The 16,588-nt window shown below is 36.3% G+C and overlaps 1 protein-coding gene across 4 annotated transcripts in view; it reads left to right on the forward strand.

Annotated features, from left to right (window-relative positions):
• Window positions 1–16,588, forward strand: part of vav2 (vav 2 guanine nucleotide exchange factor) — a 206,121-nt gene that overhangs the window by 128,899 nt on the left and 60,634 nt on the right. For all 4 annotated transcript variants that reach the window (XM_067375592.1, XM_067375589.1, XM_067375590.1 and 1 more), the window contains exon 3: window positions 12,359–12,417. In XM_067375592.1, coding sequence (XP_067231693.1) covers window positions 12,359–12,417 — 59 coding nt within the window. The remainder of the gene's footprint in view (window positions 1–12,358; window positions 12,418–16,588) is intronic.

Raw genomic sequence — 16,588 nt, forward strand, 5'->3', positions numbered from 1 at the left:
TGCGGTAACTCACTTGTGTGCAAAGAGTGCTAGCGAAAAGATCACATCAGCAGTGTGGTCAATCTTGAAGTAAACTTTTGCATGTGTGGTTATTAGATGCATTGTTTTGGATTGCCGCTATGAAACTGAGCATGAAAGTACAATAGGAGTACAATAGGTCCAGCGTGTGATACCCGTAAACAGTCGCTCTCTCTAGCGCATACAGCAGCCTCACCCAGGTCTTGGTGCCTGCCCGGTAAGAGGTTTTATTTATTGAGATGGCTGCTGTTATTATAATAATCAAATGAAAAGTAAAATACACAATTAGCCTAACTTTACTCACACTAAAGCCATCCTAGGTGTATATGACTTTCTAATGAACACAGTCGGAGATATATAAAAAAAATATCCTGATGCTTCCGAACTTTATAATGGCAGTGAGCGATGCCAACGAGTATGAGCTGAAGAAAGTGCTTCCATCCACATCCATCCATCCATCATAAACATAATTCACACGAAAGAAAAAAATCCCTATTCAACAAGTTATGAAGTAACACATCTATACCCCCCGGAGCCATGTGAAGTACGTTTATAATGGATGGGTGTGGATGGAAGCACTTTCTTACACTGCAAAGATGGTGCCACATTATTTGTAGATCTCGACAGAAAACAAGATACACACTAAGGCTCACCTGAAGCTTTAACTTCTGCAAGCATTGTACTTCTTCTGGAAATGCAAATATAGTTTGAAGTTCTACCATGTTCTGTATTTTCAGAACAGGACAAGCTGTCTGGAGATCTGAGTGTTAAACTCAGTGGGTTTGGGCACATATCGCCTTGGACCAGTCAGCTTAAACAGCTCCAACAAAATATAAACAAGCATCACATGTGGTTTTCACTGTGGCGTCTGGCGCTGAGAGCGAGAGATGGTAGGGCATGCTTGGCAGAACACACCTCTCATTTCCTTTGTTAGCTTACGAAACAAAACCATAGGTCTTTTGTCTGTGTTTTTGGACTGTAATTATTTGATATGACTCAAACAGCATAAAAAGTCTCAGTATTCTCATTAACATCATAAAAAAGTTTTAAAGCTGCGTGTGAGGCAGCAACAGGCTCAGCTAGCATAAACAGTGCACTGTTTTATATATTATGCTTTCAATGCATGTTTTTCTCCCCTTAAAGCAGGATGCATTATAGCATGTTACGTCTGTAATCACAGTTATTATTGCTGTTAAACCTTTTTAGCAAGGCCTACATCACCATTCACATTGTGGTAATGGAAATGCAGGTACGAGACAGGCAGGCGTTCACAAGTGTCTGCGGTCTAAGTAAATAGCCTTTTGCTTTGCTTGGTGGATTTGTAGACACGGGAGCCGAGCCAAGACCACGAGAGCCCTTCATCTGATAAGAGCCGTGTAATGATTTTCAAATGGGAATTTACCCACCACATTATTTAAGGGGCCACTTTCGTCTGGTTATACACCCATAGTATTCCACATACACAATGTGTGTGAAAAAAGATATGATTTCTACAAACCCAATTCCAAAAAAAGTTGGGACATTGTACAAATTGTGAATAAAAACAGAATGCAATGATGTGGAAGTTTCAAATGTCAATATTTTATTCAGAATACAACATAGATGACATATCATATGTTTAAACTGAGAAAATGTATAATTTTAAAATAAGAGAAAAATAAGTTGATTTTTAAATTTCATGGCATCAACACATCTCAAAAAAGTTGGGACAAGGCCATGTTTACCACTGTGGCATCCCCTCTTCTTTTTATAACAGTCTGCAAACGTCTGGGGACTGAGGAGACAAGTTGTCTTAGGTCTTCTTTGTCACATCTTCCTCCTTGTTCTACGTAGCCATGATGGTGTAATTGATGCAGTATGTGGTCTGGCATTGTCATGTTGGAAAATGCAAGGTCTTCCCTGAAAGAGACGACGTCTGGATGGGAGCATGTGTTGTTCTAGAACTTGGATATACCTTTCAGCATTGATGGTGCCTTTCCAGATGTGTAAGCTGCCCATGCCACATGCACTCATGCAACCCCATACCATCAGAGATGCAGGCTTCTGAACTGAGCGCTGATGTTGTCCCTGTCCTCTTTAGTCTGGATGACATGGCGTCCCAGTTTTCCAAAAAGAACTTTCAATTTTGATTCGTCTGACCACAGAACAGTTTTCCACTTTGCCACAGTCCATTTTAAATGAGCCTTGGCCCAGAGAAAACACGTGCACTTCTGGATCATGTTTAAATATGGCTTCTTTTTTGACCTATAGAGTTTTAGCCAGCAACGGCGAATGGCACAATGTATTGTGTTCACCGACAATGTTTTCTGGAAGTATTCCTGAGCCCATGTTGTGATTTCCATTACAGTAGCATGTGATGCAGTGCCGTCTAAGGGCCCGGAGATCACAGGCATCCAGTATGGTTTTCCGGCCTTGACCCTTACGCACAGAGATTGTTCCAGATTCTTTGAATCTTTGGATGATATTATGCACTGTAGATGATGATAACATCAAACTCTTTGCAGTTTTTCTCTGAGAAACTCCTTTCTGATATTGCTCCACTATTTTTCACTTTTCCGGCCTCTTATTGCTACCTGTCCCAACTTTTTTGGAATGTGTAGCTCTCATGAAATCCAAAATGAGCCAATATTTGGCATGACATTTTACAATGTCTCACTTTCAACATTTCATATGTTATCTATATTCTATTGTGAATAAAATATAAATTTATGAGATTTACATTTTATTCACAATTTGTAGAGTGTCCAGTGTACAGTGTTGGAATCAGGTTTGTATTATTGATATTTATTTATTCATTTAAATTATGAGGTAAATAAAGTTAATAAAGTAAGATTTGATTAACTTTATTTACCTAATCATTTAAATGAATAAATAAATATCAATAAAAGAAATCAAAATACCTTTTGTTTAAATGCTTTATTTATGTATTCATATATGCACTTATTATATAATATTATATCTACTTTTGTTATATAATTATCAAAATGAGTAATGTAACAAGGACTGGATTTCACAATTTTGTGTTCTTTACTAACAGCCTACACTTTCTTTTTTTTATAGCTATTTTCATCTTTGTTGTGGCTCAACTCTATTAACAGACGTTAAGTTTTCTGATTTACATTGTGAACAAGTTCCTAATATTAATTCTTATAATTCAGAATGTTACATTTTTACTTTGTAGTACAAAGGCTGCATAAGTGCATTTATTCACCAGCCATGATTGCAAACAAAATTGTTGAGATTCATGTTTAAATTTATTACAGTTCGTCACAGAGAATGTTCACTCGCAAGTTTCTCACTGCTAATTGCACACACTCATGAAGGAACACTGGCTGTATGACGCTTTCATTCAAGCAGAATTTCACTATGCTAAACTCCAGCTTACATTTGTTGGTGTTTTCAGGTCATCAGCGCATTTTTGCAGTGCAGAGAGAGCATGATTGTTGGTTGCCAGGTTGGGAAAATTAAGTAAAAAAACCATGCTGAAAACGTATCCTTTTAAGAGAAAAGCTCAGTTTGGGGGATTTACAGTAAGTGCTTGACATTTGGCAGTCGTAAGCAGGAAAGGTAGTGGAGGCTTGTTACCAATGCATGATAATTGAAATGTGGTTTTAAAAAAAACGTTTTCAGCACAAATAATCAGCAGACCAAAATCACGATGCTTATTTATTAGTGATGTCAGCCAATTAAAAAAACAAAATAATAACAAATTAATTAAACATTTTTCTGTAATTAATCACGATTAATCACACCTAACATTAACATTTTTAATATATTTTCATATTGTAGATTATTAATAGCCTATTTTGTTCTGTCGTATCTATCATATCTTGTTGCCCCATTAAAACGTCTTTTAATCTTACATTATTATAAATACATATAATTCTTTACATTCACAAATATAAATCTAATATAAATAGTTTTTTTTTTATTTCATAAGAATACAAATGGTAATTTTAAACTTTTTATTAACATTTACATTTTATAAAATTACTTTGCAAAGTTTTTTTCAAGAATTAGGCTAGCATCCTTTTTGCTGCTGAATTATATACTCACCTAGTTTATTTATTTATTTATTGGTCAGCTTATGATTATATATTTTTATTCATTTGTTGTTTTTACTGTATAATGAAATAGTGTGATTAGTGCATTCTGGACAGATCAAAGAGTGACCATTAGTTCCACAAATACAGTTGTATAGATACAGGCCCCCACTAATTATTCTAGAAATAAACTAATTCAACAAAGGTAACCTTTTTTGCTACATATTTAATGGTTTAAATGTATACTCTACATGTATACTCTTTGACCACTTATGAACTCATTTCATTCATTTAAATGATATGAACTTAATATCATTTAGCCTACTGTATGTTGTGTATGTGAATAATGTGCCCTACCATCACCAATAAATAAATTACTTTTAGAACACAAAATTGTTTACAAGAGAACAAATTTCTTCATTAATCTAGTCGCTTTATTTTGCTCTCCGAATGCACCAGATTTATGCATTTAAATTTAAAATGTACAAAATTTTCCTAGAGTAACCGATGTCCACCCACCACAGTCCCACAAAATCCTGTGGGAAACACTGGTATTTTTTAAATACTTGTTTAATGGCATCTTTTTATGAATGAAGACCAGTATCACCGATACAATACTGGTGGTATTTAGCTATTAATTGGAGTTCAACATTACAGTATAAAGGAAAGCTATCAATTTTAACATATAATAGACTTTAAGAAATATAACAACTTTTTATTAAGGTGAACTTAAAACAATCTTCACATAAACCCATTATGATTAATGTCACATTTACCTGTCCCTTTAATATATCAGGGCTCAAAACAAAGATTTTTTTTCCTATTGTCCCAGTCAGACCGGTTCAGATCTTTACTTGCCCTGCCAAAAGCACTAAAAACAGTGGTTTTCAAGTAGGTCTAAAAGGTATACAAAAATTGAATAACGTTACCAAACACTTCACAGTCTTCACTGCATAAATTATAAATTAAATGTAGATTGATCTATGTTAAATCTAGAAAAAAATAATTCAGTCAAGACCAGAGAGTGAATCTTTTGTTCTTTGATTAATATTAATGACATGGCAGCAGGTTTGTTAGGCTGCTGTCACTTTAAGACCTGCCACAAATGTCGTGGATCTGACACGCATCCCATTTTAATACGCATTCCCTCAATTAATACTGTGCTTATGAGGACACTCGACAAAATGGGCATTGGCATAATTTTGTGTGTTTTTGTCCATTTAAACATGAAAGAGAATGGTACTGGTGCGCTGTCCGAAGTGACTTTCTGTGCGCATGAGCATGAGTATGAGTGTATGTCTTGTCACGCTTGAATGGTCTAAAAGCGTTTGCATATAATGTAACACAACCCAAAAAATTATGGAAAAAAAGGATGCTGCGTTAATTGCGTTAAAAAAAGTTTTACACATTAAACTGAAAAAAAAGCAAACTGAATGTGCTAATTTTGACAGCCCTATTTGTAACTAATCGAAGGAAGCAGATATGTCGTTATCACGATTAAAACAGGATTAATTGTGCAGCCTTACTCTGAATGCAAATATCAATGCAAACAAAATTTGTTATTTCCTGTTGTTTAAGGTCATCTAAATAAGCATAATCTTCTGATACTAGAATTTCTTAGTGCCAGATGTCGTAATGGACAGAAATATCCACTTCTGGCAAATTCTCTACCCACTGGTGTGGCAGCTTGCTTAGTTTATATTAGATACTTTGGTTGGGGCATTTGTTGACACATAAGATCACATAAAATCATCATATTTTGTGTGAAATTGACCACTAATATCCATTTTCCTTTATCACAAGTCTTTCACATTCTCTCCCATCTTTAGACAGAAGCATATGTCATCCTTTCATGCTCAGAAGCAGGACTGGGTCTTTGGGGCAGCGCCATAGACATTTGGGTCATGGCCCAAGTCCCCCTCCCTTGTGCTGTAGGGTTGACTCTGGAAAATCCCTGCTAAACAAGCAGCAGCTGGAGTCCACTGAGAGGATTCGGCTCTGACTCAAGCTCTATTGCCAACATGTTCGTCATGTCACCACGTCAGCTGATATCCTATACTGCAGCACATGGACGTGGACTGATGTGAAACAGAAGGGTGTGTTGGTGATTGTGTTTGTTTGTCCTTTGTGTTTGGGGGTGTTTGTTTGTTGCTTTGATTTAGACATGATTTGTTTGCTAGTGTAGTTTGCTAAGAAGTCAGAAACAGACTTAACCAACAACATAACAAAGATCAAATCCGTTTATACAAACATGTACATACATTGAATTATTGAAATATGTTAAAAGCCCGTCAGTGTAAAGCATTTAGTAAATACTTAAAATCATTAAAGTATGAGTTGTTGTCTAGCAGTTTATTATTTCTTTATTATATTATATTATATTATATTTTATTATATTATATTATATTATATTATATTATATTATATTATATTATATTATATTATATTATATTATATTATATTATATTATATTATATTATATATGTATTAGATTTTATTAAAATATAGATATTTAGTTATATTTGTGTATAAAACTAATTTTAAGCATTTACGCATCAGAAATTTAGTCGTGTATCCAAATTTTAACTTATTGCATTTTTTTTCAATACTTTTTTGCGTTCAATACTTACAATTTATTTGTTTGTTTGCTTGTTTGTGCATTTATACTGCTACTTCATGTTGAAGTTGGATACCGTGATGCATTGTGATGTATTGATCTCGAAATCGTATCTTGTGACTTGCGATACCCTAGCTTAACAGCACGTGTGTCCAAGTAGTTTGAGTTGCTGGTTGGTGTCCTGTGCTGCTGGGCTCTCAGGTCCATTTTAGTTGAGTGCCAGGACTCAGTCTTACTCACTGCCATCTGTTCACACATCTCCTACCACTCTCAGTTCCCTGCTGAAACTCAGACACTTGCTTAAACTCTAGCACAATGTAGAATATCACATTTGAACATTTCTTTATATGGCCGTTTTCCCTCATCAGGTTTATTTAGAATCACTTATGCATAGGTTGATTCAGAGCAGCACTGTTATAATTTTCTCTGTTTGTGATGCGTGCAGCCATGGAGTTGGGATCTTCATCTTCTCTCCACTCCTCTTTCTGTCTTCCACTACCTTTCATATCTTTTACTAATTCTTGCATTGTATTCTATTCTTCTTATTTTTTCTTGCTACATTTCATCTTGTCTCATCCCATTTTGCCTCTTCTTGTCTATTCTTTTGTCTTCTCCTCTTGTCTCCGTCTACATAACTTCTCCCCTTTCTTTTCTTGTGTTTTTTCTCCTCTTAAGAGTCATGCTGTGTCTGTGGCCACAAATGTTGGTGGATTTGCCATGTTTGGAAACCCTGCACACATTACAGCTGATGTAGACACAATCCTAGTGTATCTTGACCTCAAATAAGCGACTATATATCATTAGCGAACAATCTGCTATTCTCTCTTTGTGTCGGTGCTATTGTGAGGTGATGGGCAGTATTGTGCCATTTTTGTGAGGTGATGGGTGTTGCGTCTGGACTCTGATGCTTGTCATACACACCGAAGCACTGAGATGAGGGAAAAATCAATATTATGAGACAACAGAGCGAGAGCTGTTGACCTGACCTGAGGGAGAGATGAAGAATAAGAGACAGAGCAATGAAAGTGGCTGAGTACAAGAATGAAGCACCACACTAGAAAACCATACAGAGAAGAAAAAGCCACAGCTTTGATGGATGAGTCACACATCGTCCCTGCAGGTGTTGTTGTGTTGAAGCTCCATGAATATTTAGACACATTAGCAGATGAACACAAGAGCAATACGCCTAACAGCCTAACACATAGACTAATTTAGCTGTATTGATCCCTCAATCATCTGTCCTCCTGCCTGGACTGATTCTGCTTGATGCAAGCCAGAAAATCGGTGGTAGAATATCAGATGCAATGCATTATTGGCTGTCATGCCATTAATCCAAAGTATCAGCAGTAATAAACATCCCTTGTTTTTTGTGCAGATATACACAGGTCCAGATGCATTTTCTGCTCTTATTTAAGAGGGAAATTCTGTGAATTGGATGTAAAAAATATGATATCGGTACTATGCATTTTTTTAATAACTGTAAACATGATTAGAATAGCAATAACTTTTTAAATAAACAAACGTTCATAACAGCCATTTCAATTATGCAGATGTGCTGAGTTGTTTGGCGTTTTGCAGCCACAGATTCTGTGTAGGTCTGTGTTTAAAGCCGGGGACACACCTAACGATTGTAAGGCCGATTATGAATGTAATTTGATACTTACGACTGATCATGTCCAATCGGCCCGAGTCAGAGCCAGTCGCGTTCAGTCTGTGTTTACAGTTGGTGCTTAAAATCGTGCAGTGTGCTGTGTCTAACGATTCTAGTCTTAGAATTTTAGAAACAGTCATTGCCAGTCCTCCTCACAAAGATTCTTCTCACTTCTGAAGTAGTGATTATGAGCAAATCGCATTCAAATTTCGTTATTTTTTTTTTTTTTCAAGGAAAGTCATCTTTACAATAGCACTGAGAGCACGTGAAGGCAGCATAATATTTGCGACCGATGACGTCTCTGTTTCCTTGGAGACTGTGTCAGGCGATTGTAAACAAGCGGCGAAATGGCATCAAAAACGTTTGAAACATAAAAACACATTGGACAACCGGTATGGAAGAAAAACTGGTTGAACTCTGGCAAGAGTACGAATACAACATATCTTCGAAGGAATACCATAATAGAAGCGATAAGAAAAGAAGCTGGGCTGCTATTGCGGAAGCTTTGAACGTGTCAGGTAATGTACAGGGCCGGATTATCCATAGACGGCATTGGGCGAGTGTCCTAGAGCACCAGCCAATATTATTTATCTGATACGGATACAAAATTAACAGTTGATACAATATATACAGAGATAATATAAAGAGCCCTGCCCCTTTGATCGCAAAAGTGAAAGTGCCCTTTGAGGTCGCATTGTGGTAGTATAAAGTTAACGTTACTTCTGTGGTAATTTAATGGTCTGTACAGTGCCGTTTCAAGTCGAACAAGCTTCATTGAGGATCATTGCTTAACAACGGCCGACACAACCGGAGTGCAAGCCCTAAAAATAGATTTAAGCATATGAATTCCAAATATTCTACCTATTATTGAGATTTTGTTTACTCACCTCAAATTCTCTCTGTAGAGAACAAATCCATGTTGCCTCTACAGCCAGGACCTCACACATATCCTGCGCGTTTTTCCTCTTTTTTAGTTATTTTCCGCACAAATATAGCTGCAGATGAAGAGCGCGAGCTGTTTGTTTACATCCATTTTCAAGATCCCGTGCACAGTGTGTTGCTTAGCAGTGGTCTCTATCATAAACGTTTGTGGTGTTCTCCGGCTGTCAACGATTAAAATCGGCTCCAGTCGAAGGAAACAATCGGTATGTGTGTTCAGTTCAGTCTTAGAATGTTTCAGCTAATCGTTAGGTGTGTCCCTGGCTTAAGGAAGTTTAGCTTGCACATTTTGGCTGCTACTACAGACTAGACTTGTGCCGATATTCGGTAATGCGATAAATTGTGATGATGAATATGCACGATATTGTAATCGTCTGCACTTAGAATACCGTAAATATTAATTTATTACCAATTATTAATTTTTTTATAAGGCGATTAAGAATACTTTACCCATCAATCATATAAAATGCACAACACCGCTGTATTCTGCGTCAAAAGGACACGTGCTCAGATGTAAACAATCCCAACGTGCACGAGAAGCACATGGCGGAACCAGTGAAGGAGACGAGCTGAATGAAACTGCGCGTTCACTCTCTGACAGCAGAGGGCACTGATGGAACAGCAGCGTGCAGCGGTTACCACGGAAACCGTGCAAACAAAGTAACTGCGCTAGTGAAGTTTTTAAAATGCTTCAAACAGCCATTCATTTTTTGTAATCTCAGTGTTGTTCATCACAGCACCAAATACTGAATACTTAAAGACTTAAAAGGATATTTATTTTCAAACCTAAACATTTTTATATTTTAATCAACATGCCCTAATGATTAGAAATGTTCTGATTATTTGTTATTGTTCAGTAATACTTTGAAAACATACAGCTTCATTAGCTAACATGTTAATACATTATCAGTAAACTGACAATAAAAATACTTATAAAGTATTAATTAATGTTAATTTCTTAGTTACTATTTAATAACATTACTAAAATCAAAATAACATATTTAATGTACCTGAGATAAAACTAACAATGATCAGTTGTGTTTCTAAACTAACATTAACAAAAAATAACACTTTCTTTATCAAATGTAGCTATTGCTCAATCTTAGTTAATGCATTAAGTAGAGTGTTATCTGTTGTTCTTTATAGCCTAATTCTTTTGCATTTTAATCTGTTTGAAAATTTCAAGACTGTTTCTTCAAAAAATGTCAAAAATTACAGACTGTCCGTTTGTCTATTAAGAGCTTATACGTGTATGTGTGTATGTGTATGTGTGTGTATATATACAGCTATGGAAAAAATTAAGAGACCACCTAACATTGATTTCTGAACTTGGAGTGGTCTCTTAATTTTTTTCCATAGCTGTGTGTGTGTATATATGTATATATATATATATATATATATATATATATATATATATATATATATATATATATATATATATATATATATATATATATATATATATATATATATATATATATATATATATATATAATAAAATATAATATATAATATAGGTAGTTTTCATGCTGTCTTTTTTTCAAATATTGCTCATTACCTGTATTGAGAACCTGGAAGCTCCACACACATCTGCATTCAGTGTTTGGCTCTGACTAAGGAACAGCTAGTGTCACCATGGCAGCAGGCAAGGCAAGCGGAAAACACACCCATGCGCATGTAATGAGGCGACACAGCACCATCCTCACTTTTGCATATGCACATGTGCTTTCCTGTTTATTTGTGTGTGTGTGTGTGTGTGTGTGTGTGTGTGTGTGTGTGTGTGTGTGTGTGTGTGTGTGTGTGTGTGTGGCTGGCTTCTGCATTGTATTCTCGAGACCCTCAAGCGCACCATCTGGAAGCCTCTAGAAGGGCCACCAATAAGCCTACTCATATGTGACTCACGACTGGCATTAAATCATTGTAAATACCACACGCGTTTAACCCTGTTACCCGGCACTAATGCAGCTGGAGAGAGGAGGGGCCTTCACAGATCTGTGAAAAGCGCTTCATGTCTATGATATCATTAGGGTGTTTCATGCCACATGTCGTTTAATGTCGTCATAGTGGGTTAACGTGATCTGTAAATTTTGCAGCCCACTAGAAAGTCCAAAGTCCACTAGATTTGGTGCACATTTCACTGAATGCTTCTTTCCACGCTCATGGCCAAAGGAGTGTACTTTGAAAGGCTTGCACAATCAACTGTGTGCAAAATGGAGTCGGACGCAGAAAATGAAGTGTAGCCTGGCCTTTAAAGGGTTAGTTCACCCAAAAATGAAAATTCTGTCATTAATTACTCACCCTCATGTCGTTCCACACCCAGAAGACTTTCGTTCATCTTCAGAACACAAATTAAGACATTTTTGATAAAATCCGATGGCTCAGTAAGGCCTGCATCGCCAGCAGTAACACTCTCTTTCAATGAACAGAAAGCTGCTAAAAACATATTTAGAACAGTTCATGTGACTACAGTGGTTCAACCTTAATATTATAAAGCGACTAGAATACTTTTTGTGCACCAAAAATAACAAAATAGCGACTTTATTCAGCAATATCCAGTGATGGGCGATTTCAAAACATTTGACGTAACAAAGCCTTGTTTACTGAAATCATGGGATTTTGGCGCTCTGAACCACTGATTCGAAACAAATAAATCGTAAAGCTTCTACAATGCTATGGGGAAAAAACTACCGTATCTTGCAATTCAGTACAATCCAACACTGTCAATGCAAACATTTTTTGGTGCTTTTCTTCAGTTTTCTCCCTCCACTCATACAATAAAAAATTACAAAAAAATTCTAAATTAAAATAATTAAAACAAACTTGCTGTCTATGTACAGTTCTTATTTTGTTTAAAAATATGGGTCGGCTATGGTAAAATAGATGATATGTTGTATGCAAGTTGGGCTTTTGACTTGAACACCTAGATCATTCTAGCAAAAAGATAACTTAATTAAAAACACCTGGCAACTATCTGAACACCTTAAGATTGTGCTACCGTGTTTTGCACCTTTCAGAAAATGTTAAAATCTAGTTGTAATTTGTATTAAGTGAAATTTCTTTGGCTAACCCAAACCTTCTCTTGCTCCACAGGTGATCTCTGCACTGTCCAGAATCTCCCACAACAGCATTGCACAGATCAAAGGCATCAGGTAATTCATTTCCTCCACACGCTGATTGTGTTTCCTTTCAGTAATGGTGTATCTCGAGACTTGAGGCATCTTTCACAGCGCTCTCTTGGGTTGCATCTTTTATGTGGCTCCATTCATTGGGCCTGGAAGGTAGAAGCAGTTGGCACAGACCACCGCATATGTGCGAAACCTATGGGCCAAAACCTATGAAGTGTGTGGTTGTCACTCCCCTCAGGTGTTTTAGCAGGGTGGAACCTGCCTCCCTGCTTTATAGGCGACTGGGATCACTTCCTGTCTCATTATTTGCCCAGTCTGTTCCCCCTTCTTCGCAAATAAAGCCTTTTATCCGACAGGGTAATGAGCTGATGGAGCGAGCCATTAGGCGTTTTGCCAGAGCGGGGCGGAGGCAAGACAGGTCTGCCATTAGCCAGCTCAACGTAACCGACTGAGGGGTCCCTAAATCTCTTCCTGTATTCACCAGACATGCTGCCACACAGGGATGGCTAAAATACTGCCCATTGATTTGTCAAAAGTCAGGACTCAGTCTTTAGTACTGGAAAAAATATAATGATTCTCCATTGTAAAAGTTGTCTGAAGTAATTAGAGGAAAGATCTGAAGATGGATAGTGTCGGCAGATGAATCTACTGTGACTAATGCAAGTCAAATTTGCACCCTGAGCAAGTCTTTCATACTCAATGTTTTAAGTGCACTGGATTTTGAGAGTTATAGTCACATAATTTCCTGGCTGTATACAGCAAGCAATGAAAGGCAGCTTTGTTTTCAAATACACCACCATGTGTGTCACGGCTTTGAGGGTGGAAACAGCATGTGCTTTAGTTGTTAGGCCGACTTAACCCACATTTCTTTAAAAAGATCTTAATTTTAGTCTATTGTGTGTCATGTGTTTTACAGATTTGTGCAAATAAAATTGAATAAAATTTGATGTCTGTATAATTTCCCCTTCAAACATCTCAAAAAGCAAGAAATGTTTTAGTCTTGTTTGGAAACATTCCTTGCACACCCTTTTGGATTTGGTTTAAAGCTGCATGCAGATGTTTTTCCCGACAGGGCTTGAAATTCAGCCACATTCTGGCATGCAAAATAGTAATCAATATTCACAAGAGAGTTACTCTGGATTTTGGAGTTGCTCTAAGCACAGCTTGATTGCATTGTTTTATTGAAGAAAGACCCCAAAGAGAGACACCTCCATAGTATCTTTTTGCTCTTTGACTTATCAGCTAGTTTGTTTAATGGTTATTCTGAATGCCTGTTAATTAATTAGCCATCACAAGATACAAAGTGTCACTTCATGAAAGGACTCTGTGACATTACACACACAAAAAAATCTTGTTTATATGGCTGTTTTTTCAGCTGTGACCATGTGCTCTTCCTTTGAGCTTTCCTGCCTACATGAGTTCCAACTGGCGATCAAAACATAAATGCACTAATCTGTATTTATTGTTCAAGAGTACTTTTTGCTATTACACATATATTACACATATATATGTTTTAAGTCGCTCACACCATTAGAAGTAAACCACCACTTTTACATACAGTTTGGAGGTCTTGCTTCAATAATAAGGTATTTTACTGAGTAGCAGGAACAAGGAAGGGCATAGTGTAAGCCATTAGTGCAGATCTCTGGTTTCCCCCTTCCTAGCATTGCGTGTATCTGAACCGTTGATCTCTCTCCAATTCCACTCAGATTGTGGTTATCACTAAATGGTTTGTTATGTGCTCATAGTTATGTTTCTTACGGTATATGAGATTAAATCACCCTCCTTTTACTGTATTTGTGTTATGCACTGTTCAGTACCAGGAACTCAGTAGCTCTTATCCAAAACCTAGTGAGCTAGCATACGGTCTATTGACTACGTAGTACCTAGCCTTCTGTAACTGACATGAAACTCCATAAGTAACTGATTTGGAACATTCTACATAGACCGGTAATCTGCATCATGCAAATATCACACAAGAGAGTTGATTCAGTAAATGCACTCTCAAAAAAAAAAAAAAAAAGTACAGCTTATCACACAGGCACCTTTTAGGGGTAGATAAGGTAAAAGTTGTCCTTTTTAGGGTACTGCCCAGATACTAGCTGTATCCCTAAAGGTACAATTTTTGCTCTCATTATGTACTGGTACTGTGCTAATTTATTTGTATCTGGTTTACAACGAGCAGAAATCTATTAGAAATTATAGATAAAATAACTGCTGAAAGTGAGCTATGATGTCAGATCACTCTTTCAACAGGAAAAATATCCCACCTTCAATAATCAATCATATTTACAGTACAAACCTTGTAAGTGAACTAAAATAAATATAAATAATCATTCATTAATCATAATCGAGGTTTTGATTTTAGGTCATAATCGTCAAGCCCTACATAACCGTCATTCATGCCACTGTATGTTTTAGACATACACAGTTCACCTCCATTTACACATACAAGCTGATTGCAATGCATTTTGGATGCACACACACATTACATGCAAGATGGTGTTGTCATGTCTTGTACAGAGACAAGCGTAACAAAAGAATGACAGAAAGCATAATGTGCAGTACATGAATGGTTTTGCTCCTGGCGTCTGACAGAAGAGTGAGATTGCGGAGCAGATTGAAGCTGTTTGTAAGAATCAGATAATCCTCTGCATCCACTCAGCTTTCTGCTTTATTGATTCCTGTGGTGATGGACACTGCTCTTCAATGCAATGTTAAAATACTGTATCTCACTCAGTCTTTATCAAGTCCTGAGAGAAAACCAGAGTCTGCTGGTGGAGTTATCAGATTGATGCTCTCCTCTGATCATCCTTCCAGTGATATTCCAGTATGAGCCGGACAGGATCGGGTGCTCTGGGTTGCTTTGGATACTGAGGGATTACTGGGCTACTGCTTTTTATAGAAGATCAATATTATCATACCTTTTGCTTGCAATTTTACTCTGATGTTGAGATGTCAGGAGGGATTTAGTCTTTATTTTTTATGAAATTAATATTTATTGTTATTTTCTAAATACATATTTCTAGTTTTATTTTACAACAGGGCACATTATTTAAAAAAAAAAGTTTGTCAAAATGTAACTTGCTCTGCATTTATATGTTGTAATACAAAAAGACTGAAAGTGTAATTATTACTTTTATACAATGGTTTAAAAACAAGGTGTTAATATTTAGTAACTTACATTTTAGACACAATATGTCCATTTACTTTCTGTATGGGTACTTTTTTATTCCTAAATGAATTGGAGTTTTTGAACAAATCAGTTGGGTTGATGAAATGAAAGACAGTCACTTGTGTCCTTACTGAATGAATCACTTGGTTTTGAATTAATCATTTTAATGATTCAGTGACTCTTTCTTAAAGGCAGTCATTTATCACCACCTACTGGAGTGACGGTGTAACCTTCAGAAAGAATTACTGAAAAATCAAATGAGTTATTTTTTTGTATTTTAATAGTGACAAAAAGTGTGCATTTGTATTGCTAAAGCTTTTACAGCATAGGTTCATACAATAAAAACTGCAAAATAAGGAAATTAACATTAGTACAAAAATAAATAAATATTTATCTCAAATACAAATGCAACATTAAAGAATCACATCAAATCAAACAAGAACAAATCAAAGAACAAATTATAATTTAATATAATTATAATTTAATAATACATTTAATATAAATGTATAATTTACTACAAAAAAAAAAAAAAACAGGTGTATCATAACAATATGTTGTCCTATCATATGAATAGTAGAGATACTTATCAGAAACAGTGCTTCCCACACATAGACTTTACTTGGGCGGGCCGCCCAGGATTAATAACGGCCGCCCAAGTATATTGGAGACACATTTTTGCTGTTATTATATTTATATATAAATTATACTTTTATATCCGCCCAAGATAATGAAACCATCCGGGATCGATTAACTAGTCGTTTCGTGCCTGCTCGTTATATGTGCGTCAGAACTGTTTACTCCCGCTGATATTCCCACGGGCGCTGCATTTTGCAAAGTCACAAGGGGGCGCTGTTGCTTGTTCTACAAACTTGCACAAAACTGCTTCAAAGTGATTCTCAATCAATGAAAAGCGCACATTTATGCCAAGCGATTGCTAATGAACTGAAGTTGATGAATTATTACAATGTCTACTTCATGGCCTTTATATAAAACATTTTATACGGTTGTAAGAATCTGAAG

This window comes from Chanodichthys erythropterus, chromosome 22 (genome assembly GCF_024489055.1).
Source record: "Chanodichthys erythropterus isolate Z2021 chromosome 22, ASM2448905v1, whole genome shotgun sequence".
NCBI lineage: Eukaryota > Metazoa > Chordata > Actinopteri > Cypriniformes > Xenocyprididae > Chanodichthys > Chanodichthys erythropterus.